Genomic DNA, 26,095 nt, shown 5'->3' with positions numbered 1-26,095 from the left:
AGTGATTTCGGAAAAAAGCCTGAAACGCCTTGAAAATGGCGTCAGATCAAAATGAAAAGTGCACCATTGGAATCAGCAAGGTCGAAAACCTTAGACAGGAAAATTACAGTCCCCCTCCTTGAACAACAAAGAAAATCGCTTTTTAGAATCGGATTTGTCTCCCTTTTTTTTTAGCAGGGCTAGGGGATGTCCAGAGCATCATAGAGAGATGCGTAAAAGCTCATTCGAAAGGAAATTAAATTTGTAAGTGCCCTTTTTAAGTTACAAAAAATATTGGAGGGCAACTAGCCCCCCTCCCTATAGGCGCCCTCCCCCAAAATCATCCAACCAAAATTTTCAAATAGTTATATTGTTCAACATAGTTCAGAGGTCCAAAATCTATTGTTTTAGTGATGATAAAACCTTCCATAGTCCCTGGGGAAAGGGTTGTACTCTATATTGGTATCTGACGTATCGATATCACGCGTATCGGTATGGGCGTAGGGTTATTGGGTGTTTTGGTATCCTCATTTTTAGTAATTAAAAGTTTAGCCTATAGTAACTAAAAGTTAAAAACCGTGTTTAGAAAAAAGCTCCTAGTGAAAAAAATTGCCATCTGGCACTGATCCAGGAATGGTGACAATTATTTCGGTTTGTCTTAAAAGTAAAAGTTTATTGCGAAAAGAAATTTATGGTGATTTCGAAAAAAAGCCTGAAATCGCACGAAAATGGCGTCAGATTAAAATGAAAAGTGTGCCATTTGAATCAGCATGGTTGAAAACCTTTTACAGGGAAATTACAGTCCCACTCCTTGAGCAGCAAAGAAAATCACTTTTTTGCATCGGTAGCACTGATCTTTCTCCCGTTTTTTATTCTTCTTTTTTTTGCTAGCAGGGCTAGGGGGTGGCCCGAGCATCATAGAGAGATGTGTAGAAGTTCATTCGAAAGTGAATTAAATTTATAAATGCCCTTTTAAGTGACCAAAAGATTGGAGGGCAACTAACCCCCCTCCCCCCAAAGTTATCCAATCAACATTTTGAGATAGCCATTTTGTTAATAATAGTTCAAAGGTCCAATATCTATGGTTTTAGTGATGACATGACCCTCCATAGTCCCTGGGGAAAGGGCTCTACGCTGTATTGGTATCTGACGTATCAATATTACGAGTATCGGTATGGGGGTGTTGTTATTGAGCGTTTTGGTATCGACTGTATCTTAGACAAATTTTTGGTAGCTCATATAAAAGATGTTGCTCATATATACGTCCTTCTTTCCTATAAATGCCACCATCATTAAGTTCCAAATCATGGTTGCAGCGGTAGCTGCAACCTAGTAAAGAGAGAGCCACTGCCCATAGTAACCAAAAGTTAAAAATCGCGTTTAGAAAAAAGTAACCAAATGATAAAGAGCGAGGCGTTGAGGAGGGGACAGCCCCTTTCATATACGGAATAATTTCTGTTCGTTTTAAGTTTTAATGTCGCTCCTTACTTTCAGTTTAAAAAACTTGTTTTTTTTATTTAATTTCTGATCGTTTTTTAGTTAATGCAGCTTTTATTTTGGCTCACCGTCATTGAATAAGTAAACAAAATTTGTATAAATTTTTTTTTTCTTTTGCTAAATGGCTGTCTCTAAATTTGGTTCTGACGTAATTTACAAATTAACTTGCGTAACTAACTTCTATATTCGTATATTTTTCTTCTGGCTAAAAATACAAAGTTGCATATTTTTGTAGATATGAGATTGAAACCTATGTAATAGGGTTTTCTGATACGCTGAATCTGACGGTGAGATTTTCATTAGAATCCTTTCACTTGTAGGGGATGTTTCTTTCCTCTTTAGAAAATCAGGTAAATATTTCCAGGCTCGTAGCCTTTGATGATTAATACTAAAATTATTAAAATTTATGTATTTAGGATCAACATTATAAACCCATTCTTTTGATAACGTTTATTGACATAAAAATTCCGTTTTTAAAAGTTTGGATTACTATTGAGCCGTCTTACTTGTTTTTTTTATTGTTTTTTTTTATTACGTATATGTTATTACGTATATGAGGGTTCTCCCCTTAGTCAATACCACGCTCTTTACGTTAAAAGTTAAAATTTTGATTCACAAACCCCTGAATCACAAAGGCCGTTTATTTAGAATAGATATAGCTCTTTTGAAAGCACTAAAAAAAAATGTAACGTAAAGAGCGAGGTATTGACTTGGGGGAGAACCCCCTCAAATACGTTATAATTTCTGTTCGTTTTAAGGTCTAATGTTGCTTCTTACTTTCAGTTGAAAAAACTTGTTTTTTTTTAATTTAATTTCTGATCGTTTTTTTAAATAATGCTTGGAAATCCAGAACCCCCTTTATAGAAATGTCCCTTATCCCAAAGAAACATCCTCCAAGGAAAAATTCTCCAGAGTAACCCCCTCCTCTAGCCCCCCCCCCCTCCAGAAAAAAATCCCTCCTGAAAATGTCTGTATACTTCCCAATAACCAATAAATAATGCTGGCAAGTCCGGCGCCCCCTTCGTGGCAATTTCCCTTCCCCCATGACAACTTCCTTCATGAACAGATCCTCCAAAATAACCCCCGACCCCCCCCCCCCACTACCAGAAAAAAACCCTCCTGAAAACTTCTGTATACTTCCCAATAACCAATATCTATATGTTAACATTGGGTAAAGTTCATAACTTTTAGCCCTTCCCCTGGGGACTTGGGGGATTAAGTCATCCTAAAAGACATATTTATCATATTTTCGACCATGCTGAACAAAATTTTGATCGGGTGACTTTGGGAAAAAAATAAGCGCGGGAGGGGGCCTAGTTGCCCTCCATTTTTTTGTCACTTAAAAAGGGCACTAGAACATTTAATTTCCGTTTGAATGAGCCCTCTCACGACATTCTAGGACCACTGGATCGATACGATCACCCCTGAAAAAAACAAACAAAAAAAAACAACAAATAAACACGCATCTATGTTCTTCATTCTGGCAAAAAATACAAAATGACAAATTTTTGCATATAGGTGCTTGAAAACTCTGCATTAGGTTTTTCTGACATGCGGAAAATGATGGTGTGATTTTCATTAAGGTTCTATAACGTTTAAGGGGTGTTTCCCCCTTTTTTTGAAAATCAGCCAAATTTTTTCAGGCACGCAACCTTTGATGGGTAGCACTAAACTTGATGAAAGTTATATATTTGAAATCAGCATTAAAATCTGATTCTATTGATGTATCTATTGGTATCAAAAACCCGTTTTCTAGAGTTTCGGTTACCATTGAGCTGGGTCGCTCCTTACTTACAGTTCGTTACCACGAACTGTTTGATTATCTCAACTTTTAGTTACTATGTGCTGTGTTTTGTTCTTTATTAGGTTTTCAGCTATATCCAATAAAACTAGCATAGGCCCCATTTATAATGAACTATATTGGTCCTTTATGTAACTCCTTTTTGATGTTGTTTCAAGCTGTATATACTTTCAGAATATACAAGCGTCGGCGGCTGAATCAGTAGAGCCTTGCAATCCTAAGGCGTCGAGTTCGAACCTCATCCAGGGTAACTTCTTCTGTTAATTATAAATGGATGATGCTGGTTTCTAGGAAAGTAATAAGGTTTTATTACAAATTTTTGTCTCCTAGTAATATTCAGTTATTACAAGCTTTACTGTTCGTTCTTTACTTTAAACAGCTGTGGAAAGAAAAAAATACAATAATGAAGTGGTAGTTGTTCATTATTCAGTACGCCCTCGAGAAATGAAGTTGCGTTTTTTACTATGGCTATTGCAGAATGATCAAGAGTCTTTCCTAGCCTCTAGAAGTTAGCTAGCGACTTTGTTTCGCTAGCTTTCTAGCGAAACAAAGGTTTTTCTAGAAGAGAATGATTAAACTACAGAGGTTTTACGTTGGCATATTATTAAAGCATATATGCCATAAAAGACCTATTATTTTTATTATGTAAAACTAAATCCATATTTTAAAAATTGTAAAAGACTTCTAATGAATTCCAAAATCCAGATAAAAGTTTTAAATTAAATTCAATTTGTTGTTTTATTCACGAGTTTAACTGGGTTACAAAATGTTATACTTTATACAATTGTTATACAATAAATGCTATACAATAGTCAAAACAATCTGGGATTATTTTTTACTAATTTTTTTTTTCGAAACTACTAAGATGCAATAAAGACCTATCTCTCACGCACAACAACAATTTTAATGAAAGTTTAAAATACACTTTCATATTTTGGACGCAAAAAAAAATACAGAATATCCAGATATTTGAAGCATACCTTCATCCCCATCAATGTTCGGCTCCAGTTTAACAAGGTTATCCTTATGTTGACAATTTCCAGAGGTGCCAGGAGACATAGCAAAAAGTTTTGTTTCATGTTTCATTAATAGCATAGGCTGGGGGCTTCCAAAAATATCTTTATCCTCATTTGAAGATGTGCCTTGGGCTTCTAAAAAAATTAGAGTAAAAGCTAAAGACAAAACAAGTTGATAAGTCATTAAAAATATAAAATGCCACATAATTTTTATATAGCAATTAATCGAGGAGTAAAGGTAAATTGATCCTCGCAGCATCTAGACACTTTTTAAATATATACAAAAAAAGAGCAATAGATTTGGAAAAGTGACAATATTACAAGAATAGTGCCCAATTACCATAGGTTCTGTCAAAAATTTTCTTCAGCAAGTTTAAAGTCATGACTGCTTCCTAGTAAAGAGCCAACAATCTGTAGCAACAGAAAGCTTAAGACTAATTCAGTGTAAGACTAATTTAGAGAAAATACAATCTGATAAGACAAATATGGCACTTCAAGCTGATTAGTGACTCACCACTCAGGTGACGATGAGGAGCGGCAAGAATATTGACCATTATTTTGGGTTATTTTAATAGTAAAACTTTATAAAGAAAATGAATTTATGGAATTTTAAAAATTAGAAGAGCACCATTGTCATACAAACCGTCCCATTGCTATTTATAAGGATGAAAACCCTAAGCCCGAGGTTTAAAATATCCAGTCTTGAATATCAAATTCTTTTAGAAGGTGAAAACTAAAATATGCCTTTTGAGAAAAACAGCCAAATCACAAAAAAGCATTCCCAAAAAGATGTTCCTACTGATACCAGCAATTTTATCACAATCCTATTGCTGTAACTTATGCCAAAATGAAAAGATATTTCAATCATTAGGCTCATCAGTTTCAAATCTATCGATTCACTGAGGCAGAATATTAGATAGCCTTTTCCTATGTATCTAGACTTTCTTTACAAATTGGTAAATTGACCTTCCTTCAAAATTTTCAGCCCATTTTCTATCTAAAAAAAAACATGCGTAATACATTTCAAAACTGTAATTCGAAGATTGGTAGAATTAAATCTTAGCTAGAAAATTATATCAGATTACCATCTTGCATTAAAATATTTAACAGCTATGAACGTACTGGTCGTTTGTATTCTGTCTTTATTTGTCCCACTCAGTAGCCTCAGTAAACGACATTGAAACAAATTTTAAAAAATATGTCAAAAAAGAAATAAATTAACTTCAAAGCTGTTCATAAACACTATTTGCTATTTATTTGATTTTAATGTATTTTATATTAACATTTCTTTTTAGAAATTTCGAAAAAGAGTCTGAAACCCTGATAAGTCTTCTGTTTATTTTCCAGTATAAAAAGTGCACTGCAATTTTCCAGTAAAAAAAGTGCAGTGCACTGGAAAATAAATACGCAGGTCAGTTAAACTTTTACATGTAATCTAATTCATGTAATGAATTAGCTATTTGATGTTTTACATTTTTAAGATCCTAAAAGCTTCACTGGTTAAGATTTACAAATGGATTTTTGATGTACTCTTATGATTTACTTATATACCTGATTTAAAGAAAAGGAAACTAATCTCTATTGTCAAGCACTAGGTTCAGTTTCCTGTTTTCAAGTTTCGTTTTCAGTTTTCAAGTTTCCTGTTATCATAAAAATGCAGATTCTTCTATCGCCAATTATTGCATTTTTATTTGGTTAGCGAACATATCTTTTAATATGGCCACTCATGCTCTATCTCGTGTAACCAATCTCAAACTTTTCTAGTTTGAATGTAATTCATCAATTCAGGCACCTGGTATTCTTAGTATGTAGCATAGTATACTAAAGTTTTTTAGCCTACCCTTCATGTGAACTTGTCCGGAAATGGCTGATTTTATGTTTCTTGAAACAAATAGACGCTTCTTCAAAACTACTTAGATCAATTAAGTTAGAAAAAAATGAAATAATGAAAATAAAACAATTAATGGTTGCTTTCTCTGCTTTTCTTCTTGTAAGTTTTGAATGTTTCTGTAACAACGGCTACTACATCTGGCTCTAAAACAAAGTTTCTTGCGGAGCGACTACGAGACTCAGGAATAGGCAGCTTTTGTAGTAAGTTAGCAGCACATGTCGTTACTATGCACGTGTCGTCAGGCCGAGGCCAACGAAAACTTGAGCATGGTCCATTTGGGTGCATAAACTTAGCTTCAACTTCGCCACTCTCCTCATCAATGCTTACAACACACCCCACGCACCAATCAGAGCCATACACACAGGCTACGTAGTCTCCCTAGTCCAGATCGGTTAAAAGGACGTTCTCGAAATCTAACCGTAACACAATAAATTCTTCTCTTGGCAAGATAGTACCCAAATCCGATAAAACGCAAGCACTGATATTATTTTTGCCTTTGGGCCTAAAACTGTGAAATGACTGAGTTCCAGGAATAGTAATAGCTTTCTCAAAGCGGTCTTCGAGGCAACTTTCAAAGTTTTCATTAACGTTATTTGACGAAACCCAAAATACTGTAATGTTGGGTAGGGACTTATCTCCCCACTCATAAAGATCGTGTGCCGTAAGTATCTGATTGTCAAATGGCCTTTGCTAGCTGGCGCGAGCTGCTAGTCTTTTCACAGTACCGCCAATACCATCACACGCATTCTTTCCATGACACGAAGCAAAGAAATTCCACTCAGCATCTAACCCAAAGTCACTGAAATGGCAGCTCAAATTTGCAAAGTTTTTTCTGTTTTTGTACTGGGATCCTGCTCCGTCGCTGAAATAATAGATTTTGCAAAGGCCGGGAATCATAGCCTTAACGTGAAGCAATACGACTTTCAAAAAAGCGTGAACTGCAGCAGTGTTATGGTCCATGCGGTCGCTGATAACACACAAACTGTTGCTGAACAGGCTATCACCCCTACGCCAATATACCACAAACGGATGTAATGTTGCCTGAGAACTGTCCCAGTGAAAACCCTGAACTGCGTCTTCGACCAAAAAGGAAAAATTTTCTGCAAAGTCTAAAAGCAGGAGGACCTCATTGGAGCAGAGATTCTGCTTTAGTTGGTCTATGTAATTTTGCTGACGGACTGAAATGAAATGGTGTACGTTAAGGTTCCGGATTGACTCGACGAAATTCGGTATGAACACATCTATCGTTTCTTCTACTTGTCTAAGAACTGTTCGGTCCACATGTACCCACTCTTTATAGGTCACGGAATCAGATTCAGCTAGTTCCTCCCAGAGAAAACTCTCCAAGTCGTGTTTTTTATCAACACAGACCGTGCACTTTTGTATCATGCACAATTAATTTATGATAGAGCATAAAACTTTTGACAACAAATACACGAGCGAAAAACTTATATAAGCGCCTAAAGATTTAATCTTAGCATTTTGGTGATACAGACAAACACATACCGAATGAACCCCACTTGAGCCAGCTGTAACACACCAGGGTGGCTTAAGCTCAGCAAATTTGCTGCGTCCGATTTTGAAATCTGGCTTGTCCTCATTGTCCTTCTTAAATAACTCGTAAAGTTCAGAAATATTGGCCAGCAGTAATTTCTTTTGTTTTTGTTCCCTTTTGCCATTGATTTTTACGGAGACGAAATCTTTCTTACCTGGAAGCTGCCGGCCGTTGACGTCAGATTCATAAAAGTCCAGAACAGCCTGAACTACATGTGGCTTAAGAACATTAGGTGGCTTTTTTTAGGTCAAAAGAGGCAATATTCCTCCCTCCTTTCTGATATTCCTAGCTTTTCTAACAAGGTATTCCGATACTTCGAAAAAATCAGATACTTTTTGCCGGGGCCATGTCGGAGGCACTAGAGTGAGAAGACTAAGTTTCCTAGATAATGTATCCGAGGTTTCAAGTTTGGTTTTCAGGGAAATACAGAAATCCTTTGTTTCTGTATCGTTCATCAGAAAGGGGACAGGTTCTTCAGCAGACTCCATAGAATTCTGAACCAATGACGAAGCTATGCATTTGCGCTTCAGCACAGGAGAGGAAGTAGCACTGGTTGGAACACTCAAAGCGACATTAATGATTTTGGAAACGGATTCTGCAACCGTTTCGGACTTCCGTTTAACGTAGTCTTTTTTTTGTCCAACAGAGAGTTTTAAGGAATAAGGCTTGAGCGGCGAGGTCCCAATATTTTCAAATAAACTTGAAACAACTGTAGTTGCGTTCGCTGCAGATTGTCTTGAGGAACAATCAGGCTGGGAATTGTATGACAAAGATCCGTCGTTAGAAACTTGGGGGATATTAACAATGTCGTCATCGGACTCTTCGTAGGCACGATCGTCAATTTCGGTGCGGCATTCAGCACACACCTTGTAACCGGGAATAAGTTTGAAACGAGACAAGGTTCTAGTGTTTTCTAGTGTTATAGCTCTTGTTCCTTTCCGAGGACAAGAGGTGTGCAACTCAAATGGATCACAGCAGATTCTCGGAACAGCCTTAGCAAACTGATGAAGGTAGAATTGCTCATGATGAAAGCAAATACGCTCTATGGAGCTAATAAATGTTCTCAATAAAATTGTCTCGCGACTCTGATCTGAAAGTTCGGTAAATTGTCTAAGTCCTTCTTTGCGAAAAAATGTTTTCTTGTGACACTCGCTATTTAAATGAAGTCCAGCACAGCATTTTTCAAGAGCTATTTTTTCTAATTCCGACGTCTAACAATCCTCACAGTACGGTATGAATTATACTTCATTCACGGCCAATAGCAATTATTCGACTGTGAGTGAAATATCTGAACTTCAAATAATTCGATGACGAATCCCACTAACTTACTCTGGAGAAAGGAATCGGTCAATTTGTGTGATTTCGATATTTGAATAAACTGTTTGGCAACAAAGAATTTAAACTTGCAGCAGTTCATTCCGCATGCATTTTGTTAACTTGAAAAACGGTCGACCTTCAATCTTCTTTTAAAAATCAAGATCGAATTTTGCCATCGAGGTTTTTACGGTTTCAGGTAGGTCATGTTTGGTAGTTTAGGACCTAATAAGTAGTTTTCCTGGATCGCGTTGCCTACAGAGCTTTTTTTGGGGATGAAAAGTGACAATTTTCACAATTGGTCAAAATTCTATGAAAATATCTCCGAAACTAAAAGCGATAGGACAAAATGCAAAAGTTCCCTTTGTACCTGGTGACAAGAGGACAAGAATAAAAAAAAATGGTATCCTAGCTCTTACCGTTAAGAATTTACAGATTTTTGAAGTTCTGCTTTTTCACACAAGGGTTCAAAAACTTCGGTTGGCCGTCAGTTCTTCCGTCGTTATCGGATTGCCTCAATTTTTTCTATCCAACCTCTCCTGACTATGTAGATAATTGGATAAATAAGTGGAAAAAAAAATACCAAATTTTTGGATTTTTTTTTAAAAAAACCTCTTTTTTTGCTAATTTTTAAACTTTTGAAATTTTTTCCCGAAAAACTAGCTTTCAAAAAAAAAAAAAAAAAATCCTGTGTGTACTATCAATGAAGAGAACAGCTGAGAATTTTTTCAGCAAAATTGGAATTTCACGCGCAGTCACGATTGGATGATTTGGCGTGGTTTGACCCTATTATTAGTATTATTATTATATTATATTATTATATATATATTTATATATTAAAATATTATATAATAAATAAATATATATATATATATATATATATATATATATATATATATATATATATATATATATATATATATATATATATATATATATATATATATATATATATATATTATTATATATATATATATATATATATATATATATATATATATATATATATATATATATATATTATATTATTATTATATATTATTATATTATATTATTATATTATATATTATTATTGTCATTATTATTATTAGCTACTTATTATTATTATTAGTAATTTAAATTTCTTGGGCTAAGCATCAAACAAAAAGTACTCCCTCGTTCTGTTAATGACATTACAAGAGCTGTCTTCCATTACTCGCCAATCTAAAATATTGATGCAAAACGCAGATTAATGTAGGAATTATAGGTAAGTGCTGATTTTGTGATTTTCAGATATCCCAATGTTGAAGTTTTTTTTCAGTTGGTAACGGGTAACTTTTCAATTCAGCCTTGTATTGCTTAATTGTTTTTAACGAAACTGTTACTTGACTAGAGCAAAAATCCTATATGATGTTAAAAATTCAGCTGGGTTGTTGTTCAAATTTTGGTAAAAGTAATAACAGTTCGTCAAATTTAGCAGCAAAATCATTTTTAAAGATTGAAATAAATTTTTGAGAAATTTTAAGAAGGACCTAAAAAAGAATTCACATCGAATAGAAATAAAATTACAAAATTGATATCATTATTGTCAAAAACCATATATTAAAGACTTGCAGTCCCTTCCCTCCCCCCTTTAACAATCAAAAAATCATTTGTATCTTGTTATTGATTGTATCTTTTCATGGCCATTTATTAGCTTTTATTCCCAAACAATTTGTTTGTTTATTTTTTTTAGGAGCTGAACTTCTTTTATTGACTCTTGAAAAGCTTATCTGATACAACCTCTTAGATGATACATCTTCTCTTACATTTCAAAATTGGACCTATAGCTGAAACCAAGTAAAGAGCAAACTTCAGCAAATAGGGAAAAACACGACAGCAAATAAGGGAAAATAATTTTTTTTTGCATGGGTAGCACAAATGATGTCCTACATTTTTCCAGGAACAATTGTGAGAAAACTATAGGTTTGAAGTAAAGGGAGAAAACTTGTTTGAATGACAATCGCGATCTTTAATGCCCTTATCAAATAGAGACTGTGCCACAGCTAAAAGATTGGTAAATCAAAATCCTAAGATATCCAATTCATAGCATATGCTTTATTAAAAGTATAATTAATATATATAATGCCTTGATACTTCAGCATAGAAAATGGTAGAGCTTGGGGAAGATGTAACTTTTCATAAACACAAGCTTGACAATGAAGAGATAGGAAAGGTTTGATAAAAGCTGAGGTGCTAGACATACTTTCAGACAATTAAATAAAAAAATAAGTTTTTTAACTGAAAGTAAGGAGCGACATTAAAACTTAAAACGAACAGAAATTATTCCGTATACAAAAGGGGTTGTCCCCTCCTCAACACCTCGCTCTTTACGCTAAAGTTTTTTATTGTTTTAAAAATTAAGTTGTAAGACAGAGTCAAACTTTAGCATAAAGAGCGAAGCGCTGAGAAGGGGACAACCCCTTTCATATACGGAATAATTTCTGTTCGTTTTAAGTTTTAATGTCTCTCCTAATTTCAGTTAAAAAAAAACTTATTTTTTATTTAATTTCTGAACGTTTTTGAATTAATGCAGCTTTGATTTTGGCTCACCATAAATGAATAATTAAAACGAAATTCGCATATTAAGTTTCCTTTTTTGGCTAAATGGCTTTCTCAAAATTTTTTCTGGCGTAACTTATGAATTAACTTACGTAACAAATTTCTGTATACGCATGTTTTTATTACATATATTAGGGACTTCGCCCCCTATTCAATACCTCGCTCTTTACACTAAAGTTCGAATTTTGTTCGAATCACAAACCCCTGAATCACAAAGGCCGGTAAATTAGAATAGATAGCTCTTTTGAAAGAATAAAAAAAAGCCTAAAGAGCGAGGTACTGACTAGGGGGTGACCCCCCTCATATACGTAATCATTTCTGTTCGTTCTAAGTTTTAATGTTGCTCCTTATTTTCAGTTGAAAAAAACTTGTTTTCTTTATTTAATTTCTGATCGTTTTTTAAATAATGCTAGGAAATCCTGCGCCCCCTTCATAGAAATGTCCCTTCCCCCAAGGAAACATCCTTCCATGGAAAGATTATCCCCGTAACCCCTACTCTGACCCCCTCCCCCCCCCCCCAAACAGAAAAAAATTCCTCCTTAAAACGCCTGTATACTTCCCAATAACCAAAACTATATGCAAACAATGGGCAAAGTTTATAACTTGCAGCCCTTCCCCCAGGAACTTTGGGGGATTAAGTCATCCTCAAAGACATGTTGATTAGATTTTCGACTATGCTGAACAAAATGGCTATCTCAAAATTTTGATAGGGTGACTTTGGAAAAAATGAGCGTGGGGGGGCCTAGTTGCCCTCAATTCTTAGGTCACTTAAAAAGGGGCACTAGAACTTTTAATTTCCGTTCGAATGAGCCCTCTCACGATATTCTAGGACTACTGGATCGATACGATCACCGCTGGGGAAAAAAAAAAAACACGCGTCCGTGATCTTTCTTCTGGCAAAAAATATAAAATTTCACATTTGTGCAGATCTAGACACTTCAATCTAGACGCTCCCAGCATCTAGACACTTTGTAAATATATGCAAAAAAAAGCATTAGATTTGAAAAATAAATAATATTATAAGGATGGTTGCCAATTATCATAGTCAAAAAGTTTTTTTTCATCAAGGTTGAAGACCTAATAAAGAGCCAGCCCCCTCTCCCATATAGATAAAATTTATAGTATGATGTAGCATATGCTTTATTAAAAGTACAATTACTATCTATAATGCCCTGATACTTCACAATAAAAAATAGCAGATTTTGGGGAGGATGTGACTTTTGATAAGCACAAGCTTCATAATGAAGACAAGAAAGGTTTGATACAAGATAAGGTGCTAGACATACTTTCAGACATGTATGCATTTTTATTTGAAAAAATCTCGCCATTTCTCAACATCCCTCTCTTCATGTTAAAGTTAAAAAACAAAAAAAAAACTCTTTACAATTCTAAGTTTTAAAAATAGGTTAAATACATAATTTAAGGGTAAAGGTCAAATTGCATTAAGGGTTTGATTAGCAAGATTTAACTTTGGAAAATTTCTTTGCAACAAGTTTTTTTTTATTAAAAATAGTTGTTTTAGGGTTTGTTTTATTTTTCAAGTTAAAGTATCGTAGCAGAAATGAGTGAGGAATGTTAACAATTCCTATTTTTGACCAAAAGCAGCAAAAATAAGTAGCAAATTGGCTTAACTACCCATAGTACTAATTACCTTGCTTAACAGCAGCAATACCCAACAGCATGGGTGTTTCCATAGTTTGCCAATTGAGTCAAATACACACTCAGTCTCTCCAGGCTGTTCCAGGCATTTAGAATTCCCTAGAATCTAAATAATTAACTATTTATTATATGGTACTTTATGCCATAATTATATGGTACAGTATTTACCATATGATATGATATCATATCATCATTTTTACCATATTTACCATTTTATATCATATTTACCATATGATATGATATCATACCATATGATATGATATCATATTATATGATATCATATCATCAAAAGGAGCAAAAACAAATATGTAGAATAGTTGGGAAAAGCATAATAAATGTAGGAATTATTGTAAGAGTGTCTTATTGTAAGAGTGGGAGGACATCTACTCAGCTTCCTATTTGAGAAAAGATTAAAGGCTACTCACTGATGTGCAAGCACCTTTAAAGGCACGGGAGGAACTAAGGTCCAAGGTATTATAAATGGATTTTTTTTCTCCAAGGACAATCTGGATTTTTTTTTTTATCCCAAGGACAATCTATTGTAATTGTAAGTTTCTAGAAAGATTTTACATTTTACAAATGAAAAAAACAAAAGGGACAGAATTTGTTCTTGAAAAGATCTCATACCAGTAGAGTACTTACTATTTAAAACCTTTTTAACTTATTACAATGCTTCAATTATCAAGCTGGTAAAACTAGACCGATTTGTTTTATAATCACTTGGCTGTGTTTAGAACATTTTGGCGAAATTTTAGCCCCTTACAAGCAAGCCAGTCTAAGCCCCCTTAATAAGACTTCCAACTGGCATGCGTTCATAGGTGCCAGCAGGGAGGGGATGCAGGACCTTCCTCATGTGAAAAGGAAAGACTAAATATTTCACACATTAGGAACTAAGCTGTTGTGTATTTGCCAAACTTTGTCTTTGGGTTTATATTGAATGAAGTCATTTTCAAAACCTTACTGATATAATGGGAAGAACAATAATTCATTTCAAAAACTGTTAAGCAGCCTACAAACACCAGATAACTTGCATGTTTTAATTCACATTAATACATACCTAATACCAACATACCCAATACCCAGATATGATACAACATACTCAATCTTTTATGAATTGACAAAAAATTAATTAATTGCTTAATTAACTGAACAAATGAACTGACTACTTAATCAGCTCATTTAATTAAGTTTTTTTTAAGGTTATTTTATGATAGGGGGGTCAAGTCTGTTTTTTGCAACCATTGTCTAAAAAAGAAGTGAAAATCTTCTGATAAGAAAGATCTTTTTGAAGGAATGGGTGATGCATTTTTATGAGAGACAATGGTAGCAAAAAAACACACTTAATCCCCTATCACAAACAACCTACAAAAAACAGAAAATCTTGTGACAATTAAGACCTTTTGGAGGGAATGGGTGATACATACTTATTTCAAAATTTTGTCAATCATATGGCCAGATGGGCCATGAGTCAAATAGAAAAAAAATTTACATAAAAACATAAAATGGTTTTAAGTAGAAATTCATTTGAAAAAAACTTATGAACCCATTAGTATAGGCTATAAGAGCACAGAATGAATAACCATCCATTGAATATTGGATCAAACAATAGGCCAAGCAGTAATATTGGTCCATAATAAGAGAAAAAGCCGCACATCATAACAAGTTCCCATTAAATTATTGACTGAAGAATAATTCTTTATTTTCATTTTCTTTTTTTGTTTATATTTTGGTATTGTTTGCCAATTTTTGGGTTTTTTACTATATCATTGACTCCAAAATTCGAATTCAGTCCTTTGGGGCTGGTGATGGTGATTTAAAAAAAAAGTTAATATCATATCTTAGTTGAAATTTTCAAAAAAGCAAAAAATTAGTAAAATTAATGAAGAAATAAAAAAAAAAGTTAATACACATAAAGGGAGAAACTGTGGAAAATAAAAAGAAGTAACCAACTGGAATGTTTTAATAATTATTTCAGGTATGAATCAGACAAAACAGGAAATGACTTGTAAGACTAGCAATAGCTGGCAAACTGAATTTGGAAAAATGTTTCTGTGTCATGGTTTAGAATTACACTTTTGGAAACGAAATAAAATTAATGTAAAGCTTATACACTCAAAGCATATTATTTATTTTCTATAAGCATCATTGGATGGATGGGGTTATCAGTGAGGTTTTAGAGGGCCTCTTTTGACTGAAACTTAAAAATTCTAGAATGCTTTCAAGAGTCGAAATTGACTGCTAGGACAACCCCCTCAGACCATGCTTTTTACTAAACTGACACCCAGAAAAACCTCCAAGAAATCCGACCAAAATTATTAGATAGAAATGTTATTAAAAGTCAGATTGTTCAACAAATAAGCCTCTAAGGATGGTAAAAACCCTGCAGCCCCCAAGTTTGGGGGCTGGATATGTTATAAATTCTTGAGAAGAATAGATACGTTTTATCAGATGCAACCATATACTATTCCCTACACTAAAGAGTCAATAGGCTTCAACATATTTTCATTTATCCTCTTTTTTCAAGTCACTTCATATGGAAGGAGTGATTGAATAAAGTTTGAAGGGAGCTCACGCCATTGAAAAGTTTGAATGCCCTTCCTATGAGACAAATAAGATTGGAAGGCAATCAGCCTCCTTCCAATACCCTTTTCCTAAAAGACATCCAATCAAATTTTTGGGGTAGCTATTTTGTTTAAAATATTCTGATGGTCAAATTGCAATGCAACTAAATCTGACGTAACCTACAACCACCTCCACAACAAGGGTTGTAAGTTATTCAAGATATCCATTGTTTACATTTAAGGTTTCATAAGAGAAAAGAAGGCATCCTTATCAACTCCAAAAAGGCTAAAGGTTTTAAGATAAAACTTGAAAAATTTTTTTAGAGTGGTGAAAAACTAAAACAAAACATGCTATGTGTCTGCTGGCTATTAAAATGGCATTTCAGAACTATCTAAGGAATGCCTGAGGGTTATAAGCTCCAACTCACAGGGCATGTTGAGCAGAGGCTGCAGGGTGACCAGATCATGGAAAGGGGAAAAAGCCATTTAATTAAAATCAACTTGGTGAAAGTGAATAAAAGTGTTGAGTGGTAATCTACCATACATGGATATCCAGGGTAAAACTAAGGTAGATAGGCTTAGATATCAATAAGTGCAGAACTATCAATTTTGGAAAAAAACTAACACTGGTCATGTATACAATATAGGTTCAAATAATACAAAACCTCAACCTATTTCAGCAGCAATTGAAGATTGATTTTTCTTACTGAACATATTTTCAACAACTGGAACAACCTTCAAGACAAAACCATGACTGCACCCACTAGTGCCTTCTTCAAGTCAAGATTTGACCAAAGAATAGAACACCAAGCCACTGAAATATAAATAGGATAATCTGTACCTCTCAGCTGCCAACTAATGCAACATCACTGGGCCCATAACACAGCAACAGTCCAAATTACCATCATTGACTTGGAGCTAGTGTGCAAGATTTATGGGTAAGTTTTAAAACTCATTCTTACCAAATAAGTTACTGCATAAGTGGTAAGTTTCAAATACTCATGAATTTAAAAGAAAATATTCTCTCTTCTCTGACAGATTAATAAAAAATATTATTTTTTCATCATTTTATTTGTTTATTTCCTACTTTGTTTACATGGGAGAAAAGTTATAAAAAACTGCACTTTATGCTTTAGATAATTCTTTATAAGAGATAAGCTGCTGCAGCTGCTGCTCCTCCTACTCATCTGGTGCATCTTCAAATGCTGTCTGGCAGATCATCTTCCACTATTATGTAGCAGTGAACTATTGATAGAAAGTCATGATGGCAGCATGAACATCCCTTCTAGCCTTTCATATTGATTTTGAGGCATTTTTGAAGCTGCATGGCTATACTCATTTTTTTTTGCTATTGTGTGACTGATGGACCATGATAATTTTGTTTGCTGTTTCATGCTTGATTTGGTTTCTACCCTGGGTCTGTACTAGTCAATAACCTGAACAGAGTCTATTGCAGGAGGCTACAGTAGCACAAATTGTTGAGATTTTTACAGCCACTCCCTTGACAGCCTTTGCAGTCTCAAAGTACAATGATTTGGAAGATGGGCCACTTTTGGAGATGTTGCTACATAGTTCTGTGTTAAAAGTCACGTTGATCAATCACAGTTGAAGTTGACAAAGTCAGCTTCAAATCTTTCATGAAATGAATCACCATCCTTCCAAAATTGGTAGGGAAATTTAGCAAGCTCATTGATTCAGCTTACCGCATCTGTAACTCATCCTGTGTCAATGAGTTTGCACCAAAAAGCAGATCAAGTACAGTAGCTGCAGACAAGGTGGGTGGTAGATCATATGCAAAGATTCTCCTATTTTCTAGGTGCTTATGGATTTTCCTTTCCTTGGCCTTTGAGACTGGCAAAAATGGTAGATAGATCCCCAGAAACTTTTGATAGGTATTTCTGGGCTGAGAGTTTTGCCAAAAAGTGCAATCTGTTTTTTGTTAAGGACAACTTGAGCCATGTGATGAGGCCTGACAAGTGTGATGACCTTAAAGATATTATTGAAACAGCAGTCTAAGCTTTTAATAGTATCTTGGACAAGTAAATTCAAAATGTGAGGAATGCCCCAATGGTTTGACGATGGGGATATTTTTGTTCAATAACAAGGTAGGAAGTTTATTTACACTAGGATTATCAAGGCAAACAGTGTCAATCCCTATTATTGCATTTTTGTCTCCACTCATAGCAGGGGACCAAACTTTAGCAAATTGTTCCAGTTCACAAGCTATAAGCTCCACAGTGTACCACTTGGGATAGTCAATAAGACTGACAAAGTGATTGGGTGATTTTCAGAAAAATCCTCAAAAATTTGGGGATAGTGGAAGCCCAACTTGAAACATTAAAATCTGTTGCTGAATAGGTAAATGTTTGTAAAAATGCAGCATTTTGCACATTGCTACTTTTTTTCTGGCTCAAATCCATGCACTAAATTGTGCAATTTATTCAAAACCGCATGGTTTTACTCATCATATAATCTTAGCTTTAAGAAAAATCTGCAATAATTGTACATTTATAAGATCCGACATACTAAACCTTCTTTTTTGATACCTTAATTGCACAGCCCTTAAAGAAGAAACACTTACATAACAAAAATAACAAAAAAGGAAACTTTTCTAGGATAGGTTGCACCAAGCAGAATAAAAGCTGGTAACAAAAGCAATTTAGCAAATCAAAAATCAAATAAGTGTTATTTTACCAAATAAATCATGAAACATAATTGATAAACATATGCAGTGATGGATGGATAGAGACCATGAAAAACAACTAAAGATATTAAGGCAGACTTGGCTAAGATCATAAAATAAGATAAAAAGTCAAAACATTGACAAAAGCCAGCAACAGTATCCATTTGAAAACCAAAATTCCAAAGAAAAGATTCAATTTGATTTTGTGGAAATCTCCTTATAACAACGCTTCATCCAGAAATAATTCAGAATCTAGTAGGATGATGGCAAATATTTAGGTTTAGGCTCAAGTTTCTGCCATGTGACTATTGCAATGTTAGATTAGAAGAGATTGGACAGGAATATTTTTTATTAATAGGTCATACTACCACTATTATAGCTGGATATATAATTCACTGATTATTATTCTATAGTTAAAGATAGCCAGTTTAAAAATTTGAGTCAAAAACTCACCAAATTAAATTGACCTCTGCTATAAATGTCTTATTCAGACTGACTGAGTAATTACATATTCCCTTTTTTCTTTACTAAGGCAGGAAATGACCAAGAGGTAGTCCAAAAGAGCAATATCAGCACAAGCTCAAAGGGATATGATACATGCATTGAATCTTATGAATCAACAAGTTTAGTGGTGGCAGCTCTCTTTGGGATTGATTTGTTTCAATTGAGAATATTTTGGTTAATCAATAACAAACTTACCACTAAGTTTGACCTAAAACTTACAATTACTGGGTAAGTTACCCAGTGGCAACTTACTGTGTCATAACTTATGTCTAGCACACTACTCAGAGCAGAACAGATCCAGCATGGATCTTAATTTTTGTTCCAAAAGGGGGAATTAATAAACCAGGGTTAATAAAAAGGACAATCTCCTCCAGAGATCCATGGACCATGCTGAAGTTGTACAAAGCCCTAGTTTAACCTTTCATTGAATATAGAATGACTGTTGCCTCCCCTATCAATAATGATGACATGACTGCCCTTTAGTCTATTTAACAAAAGGACACAAAATGTTCAGAAGGGTGCAAAAAGTCTGGGTTACTCTGCAATATTGAGAAAACTTAAGCTACCTAGTTTATAGAAGACAAACAGGAGATATGATCATGACTAAGAAGTTATTAACCAGCAATAACCCTCTATCTCATCTCCAAATAGACACCCACCAGAAGACAATAGGATTCTTAAAGGGCTTAAAATTGAATTTCTGAGCTAAACCAATATTAAATCTGGAAATAGAATAAAATGGCAATGACTAGTGTGTTCCCTTAATTCATAGCGCAGTAATGAAGATATCTACATAGTTAGGTCTAGGTTAGGCTACCAGCCATTTTATTGTTGAGAGCAATAAAAAATAATAATTAACCATGGTAAAATTCTAGTTTAGCCACTTTTTGCTATTTTGGAAAGGTGTTAGGTTAGGAAAATGAAACTTTCAGGGGTATAAATTTGGAATTGGGGCCCCTGATAAGCAGACATATCAAGAAAACAATTCTTACTTTCAAATATGTATAATGATCCTAGTTAACATATTATCCAAGGGGAGAACCTTTATCCTCAAATCTTTCCTCTTTTTCCCTTCTTTTTCAAACTTAAAAGAAAAGAAATTTCTAGTTTTGTATGCTTTCAACCCAATGTGTAAATCTTTGGAAATTCTTGCTAAAAATTGCTTTTTATAGATAGCATTCATCCTGGTCATTATTAATTCCATTTTTTTTTAAATCATAGATATAGCAGTGGGGAAAGTGGCAATTTTGTATTTTTGGCTCACCATTTTCAATCATTAAAAGAAATTATTGTACCCCCAACCACCCCCCCCCCCAAATGTGCAAATATATAACCATGTTTTCTTAACATGTCTCCTTATCAGGGGCCACAATTCCAAATTTATGCCCTTTCAGAGATGAATCCAAGGCCAAAAACATATTATTGGAAGGCATCATCAAGTTTCTATATTAAGCCTCTTCTGATTTCTAAGTCTTAGAAATTTGAACATTAGCCTAACAGGTCTACCTATTGAAATTTTGATAAAAAAAAGAACATTTTACCATAATTTTCTGTTTTCAGTTTCTTTTTTTCTGGTTTTAGTTCTTAAAATGCAATTAATGTTATTTGAGTAGGATTTTAAGACATATCTAGCCTATATATTTTTTTTCGAAATATAGGAAATGAATTTACAGATCTTTGAAACCTCATAAATTGGGATTGAGCGGTAAAATTCTACTTTAGCTACTTTTGACTATCTTGGAAAGGGGTTAGGTTAAGAAAATGAAACTTTCAGGGATAGGTCTACAGGCTAAAGTATGTCCTGGGAAGATATTTTGAAGTACCCACCTCCACTCCTTCTCCCTCTAGACGGTCCTAACCTTTGATGACCTTTAAAAATATGTGAGTTATAGAAGTGAAACCTAGCAAAATAGATCTTCTGCTTAAATGAAGTACAACAAAATTGTTTTCAGCTTCACAACTTTGCTCAATCCCAATTTATAAGGCTTTAAAGATATGCAAATAAATTTCCTAAATTTTGGAAATAAACTATTTATATCTCTTGAAATTCTGATCAAATATTTGAAATTGCATTTTCAGAGCTAAAGCCAGAGAAAAAGAAACTGATAACTAAAAATTAAGGTAAAATGTTGTTTTGTCAAAATTTCAATGGGTATAGACCTGTCATGTAGGCAAATTTCATGACCCTTTAGAGGGAGAAGGAGTGGAGGTAGGTACTTCAAAATACCTTCCCGGGACATACTTTAGCCTGTAGACCCATCCCTGAAAGTCTCATTTTCTTAACCTAACCCCTTCCCAAGATAGCCAAAAGTAGCTAAAGTAGAATTTTACCAAAAAAACAACTTATTTTTATACTTTTAGGACAAAAAACAGAATTTCCTCCAGAAGCACAAACTATAGCCTATTTGAAAATACATAAAAAGAACATCAATTAATGTATTCACTTTCTTCCATAAAAATTATATACTTACCTATGTTTAACCACTAGGAAAGGGGAGGTCATAACATCAAATAAAGTGATTTTCAAACTTTAGAATTAGGCTAGGGGCCTAGCCTATTCAAAGTAGTTTTCACAATTTTTAAGTGTTTCCTTTTGAGCGGGAGAAATCCATAAACTTGTACTGAAATTAAAGACGTTTGACAAAGAGCTTAAAAACTAACAATTAAAAGAACATACAGGAAACATTATTACTGTCAACTGGGTGAGACTCAGTGCTTCCATTCTACTGATGTGGGAATAAAGTATATAAGTGCGAAAAAAAGGGTAGAATTATAGTAGGACACAATCCAAAAGTAAGCATGTTATCAAGCATTTGGAAACAGGAATGTTAACAAAATTATTCTTAGGCTCATCATCATCATCATCAAGGGTTTTGAGTTCCCCTTTGTGTTGAACACCTTGGGAACCAAATCACTGTTTTATATTTATCACTTCACATAACTTAAATGTTTTATAGCGTCAAGTCTTTTCCAATTTCCTTAAAGAATTGTATTACAATTCTGACTATTTTCAGGTTGTCTTCTAAGTCATTCAGCCCTCCAAGAATGGAGTGCAAACTTATGGGGTCAGGCCTCCCTCTGAAGAAAGCATATATCTTGTCTCTTTGCTCCTGATACTCCTCGCAATCCAATATTAAATGTTCCACAGACTCTTCTTCCGAACAAGTCATGCAATTGCTGTCTTCACCGTAAAGTCTAGCTCTATAGTTATTCGTGCCGCAGTGACCTGACCTCAATCTGAACAGTAGGCGTCCTTCGTGTCTGCTAAGATTTTTATAAATTGACTTTTCGAACTTCCAATGCAGCTTGCTTGTAACAAATAAATTGCCAGTCTGATCTCTCACATTCTCAAAGCTTTCTCGTAATACAGCTTTACGCACACATTCCAATTGACTGATCACTATGGGGGTGGAGCAATTACGAATCATTCCTTCAGTGGCTGCATGTTTGGCTTTGCTATCTGCCAATTCATTTCCTATTATTCCCACATGTGATGGAACCCACTGCAATGCTACTCTCCTCGATTCCATCAACATTAACAACTTAGAATAACATTCAGCTATTTCTCCTGATTTGTACCGATCTCCCTGGAATGACTTAATGGCAGAAATCACAGCTTTAGAGTCAGAACATATCAATATACCAAAATATTCCTCGTGCACTTCTGATAATGAAAACTCAAGTGCTTCTGCAAGAGCTACTGCTTCTGCTTGGAAAACTGATGCTTTACTGTGAAGTTTAAACTGTTTTGAAACAGTCATTTTAGGGACAACAAATGCAGCACCAACCATCCATTCATTTTTTGATCCATCTGTATAAATGTCTAAGTATCCTTGATACGTTTCTAACTTCCATATCCGGAAACAGGTATCCCAATCTAAGTTATTAATCTGCTTAAAATCCAAACCACATACTACAGATTTCTCTTTCCAAGGAGGTGATAATACCACTTGAGGTACTCTTAACATCTCAGTAAACTTCAGTTCAATTCCCTGAGGTTTTGCAATACTGTCACATTGTTCAAATATATTTGCCTGGATCCTCTTATTTTTGGGGTTTGCAGTGAAGATTCTTCCTTGTTTTATAACTCTTGACTTCAAAGGGTTGGTTTTATCAGCTATCCATAATCTTTGCAAATACTTCAATACACTTATTTTCCTTCTAGTCTCAAGTTCCGGTAGACCACTTTCAGATAGTAAGAATATCACTGGTGTTGTTTTTCTTGCTCCAAAAGCAATTCGTACTGCAGAGTTTTGTATTACATCCAGTCTTTTTAATGTTGAATGTGGTCCAGACCCATATATCACTGAAGCATATTCAATTTTAGGTCGAATATACTTCACATAGAACTCCAATAACATATCTGCCTTCATCCCCCATGAGTATGAAGTGAGCAACTTCATAATATTCAATCTCTTCATACATGCAGCACGAACCATTTCAACATGTGGGTACCAACTCAGTTTATCAGTAATTACACACCCAAGGACCTTAGTCTGTTTCACGTACTCAATAGGATTACCATTGAGATAAAGAATGGGTAAGTTCGTTATTTTCTTTCTAGTAATCACCATCATCTTAGATTTGTGAGGGGAAAATTTCAAATCGATTCCCTTGGCCCAATGTTCAATTTGTTGTAATGTGGATTTTACAACCTCCATTGTCTCTTCTAGTGTTCTTGCTACTGCCCAAAAAGAATTATCGTCAGCAAATATCATCCCTTTCGACTCTCCATTCTCAATCGGTATATCATATTCTGCAATATTATAATAATCAGGACCAAGTGCTGATCCCTGTGGAACCCCGCGTCTTCTACTTAATATAATACTAGACTCTACAAAGCCAACTCTAACAGTGTCTTCTCTTCCTGTCAAATATTTCTCAGTAACAGCGAATGTCCTTCCTCTGATTCCGGCTTCCATAAACCCACTCAATATCTGACGATGCACCATTGAATCAAAAGCACTATTTACATCCAAATGGACAATAACCATAATCCATCCGTTCTGCAATGCATAAAGGGCATCTTGTTTAAAACAGAGCAGGTTTTCAACTGTGCTTTTCATTCTCCTAAAACCACACTGGATATCATTTAGAAAACCCCTCTTTTCTATCTCCCAATTTATCCTCTTTTTTATCATTCTTTCAAAAACTTTACCTAGTACTGGTAACAGTGTGATAAATCGATAGTTTTATTTTTTGACATATCCTTACCAGGCTTAGGTATCATCACGACCTAGCCTTTTTACCAAATAGTAGGGAACACTCCACTGTCCCAAGCAAGGTTCATTACTTCCAATAATGCATCCATCCATTTATTAGGCATTGCTTTCATGAATCGTGAATGAATCATATCAGTGCCTGGGGAAGTATCTGGAAGACTCGTCACAATATTTTCCAACTCTTTCATGGTAAATGGCTGGTTATAGTGTTCATCGTTACCAACTTTACTAAGTCTTCTTACTTTTGCTGTTGATCGTGCTACCTCATCATGAAAGGGATCTTCTCTTCCGATAGTCTTTAATAAATGCTTTGCACCTCCATTGGCTTTTTCTAAATCACTAATCAATGTCTTGTTTTCAAAAGTAAGGGGGGGGGGGTTGTTTCCTGTCTTATCACCTTTTACTTTCATATTCATTATAAACTGGTAAACTTTAGACACTGGCTTCCTAAAGTCCAGACTTTCAACAAATTCTCTCCAACTTCTACGTTTTGCCTCAATCACACATTTTTTAAACTTGGTGTAAGCCTTTTTAACTGCAACATAATTCTCGACTGTAGATATTCGCTTGTAAATGTTTTGCTGGCACTTTAACTCCTTTTTGAACTGACTGCACTCCTCATTCCACCACTTAGAATAATTCCTTATGGTTTCACATCCATCAGACATGGGTATAGAGTTTTTGGCTGCTATTATGATTCCATCTTGAATAGCTTTCACTTTGTCATCCAAGGACTGTGTTAGCTGCACAATTTGTTTAATATCCATATTTTCAAGTTGATAATTAAATTCCTTCCAATTTGCCTTTCTAATTTTAAATCTGGGAATGCTAGTTGTTTGCTGTGGACATGGCTTATCCACGTGTACTAACACAAGTAACTGATCGCTATGCAGTGTAGGATCTTCTACCACCTCAACATCTACTTTGTTGCAAAATTTAGTCCTTGTAAACACCAAGTCTATAGTTGAATAAGTACTGGATTGCACATTCTTTCTTGTACGAAAACCCTTAGGAGTGGCCAAGTATACATCTTCTTCAAGTAAAAATTGTTCTATACTTTTTCCGGAGTCATTAATTAAATCACATCTGCACCACATTTTACTGTGTGCATTAAGGTCACCAACTATTATAAGTTCTTCTGCTTTAGGTACCTCATCAAAAATTTCAGCTGCCATGGAACCAACTTCCTTGTTGTTACCGCTTGGATTGTAAATATTCACAATGTTGATCACAGTTTTTGAGTCAAGATATAATTTACATCCAATTACCTCCACTTCTTCTGAAGGCTCATCACCATAATCAATGTCCCACTGTTCATAATGCAAATTTGTACGGATTGCAATCATAACACCTCCTCCATTCTTTGTTATTCTGTCTTTCCTTATTATATTAAATCCATGATATCCTATTTTAATGTAAGGTTTAAGCCATGTATCTTGAATGCATATGACATCCAATTTCTCTTTAATTGCATAATGGCATACCATGTCCTTCTTCTCCTTCATCACTGAACATGCGTTCCAAGAAAGTAACTTTAAAGTCATTTGTCTATACACTTGCTTCTTATTGCTTCACAATCAATTGGTCCCATATTTAATTCATTGATAAATGAACAAAGTTTTTCCACTTTCTCCAGCAGGGGAAGGCTGGCCATATCTAGCAAATCTGGGGATAATAATAATCCAACAAGAATTTTTGTAACTGTGTCTGGTACTCTTCTAGATATGTCTTGTTTGGTTCCTTGGTTTGGAAGACCACTACGCTGTGTTGAGTTTGCACTGTGAATTTGGTTACTGTGAACAGCTTGGGCATATGTTCTGTACATAACTTGTG

The 26,095-nt window shown here is 34.7% G+C and overlaps 3 protein-coding genes across 3 annotated transcripts in view; all 3 read right to left on the bottom strand.

The window, feature by feature from the left end:
* The window catches only part of LOC148945690 (uncharacterized), a 35,149-nt gene extending 12,409 nt beyond the window's left edge, over positions 1–22,740 (bottom strand). Inside the window, 3 exon segments of the mRNA XM_089098318.1 lie at positions 4,258–4,428; positions 13,285–13,391; positions 21,733–22,740. Of these exon segments, the coding sequence (XP_088954444.1) occupies positions 4,258–4,428; positions 13,285–13,327 (214 nt within the window). The 5' untranslated portion in view covers positions 13,328–13,391; positions 21,733–22,740.
* On the bottom strand, positions 21,992–24,106 carry LOC148945689 (uncharacterized). The gene has a single exon (XM_089098241.1). It carries the CDS (start codon positions 24,104–24,106, stop codon positions 21,992–21,994), a length of 2,115 nt encoding a protein of 704 aa, XP_088954367.1.
* Positions 24,107–24,285: 179 nt separating this feature from the next.
* LOC148945688 (uncharacterized) lies at positions 24,286–25,767 on the bottom strand. The gene has a single exon (XM_089098240.1). The coding sequence runs from the start codon at positions 25,765–25,767 to the stop codon at positions 24,286–24,288; it is 1,482 nt and encodes a 493-aa protein (XP_088954366.1).
* Positions 25,768–26,095: the final 328 nt, after the last annotated feature.

The sequence above is a fragment of the Artemia sp. Qi Xiang Cuo genome, chromosome 12 (assembly GCF_049724085.1).
Source record: "Artemia sp. Qi Xiang Cuo chromosome 12, ASM4972408v1, whole genome shotgun sequence".
Taxonomy (NCBI): Eukaryota; Metazoa; Arthropoda; class Branchiopoda; order Anostraca; family Artemiidae; genus Artemia; species Artemia sp. Qi Xiang Cuo.
The sequence above is the reverse complement of the archived record's forward strand: the minus strand, read 5'-3'. Positions and strand labels throughout refer to the sequence as shown.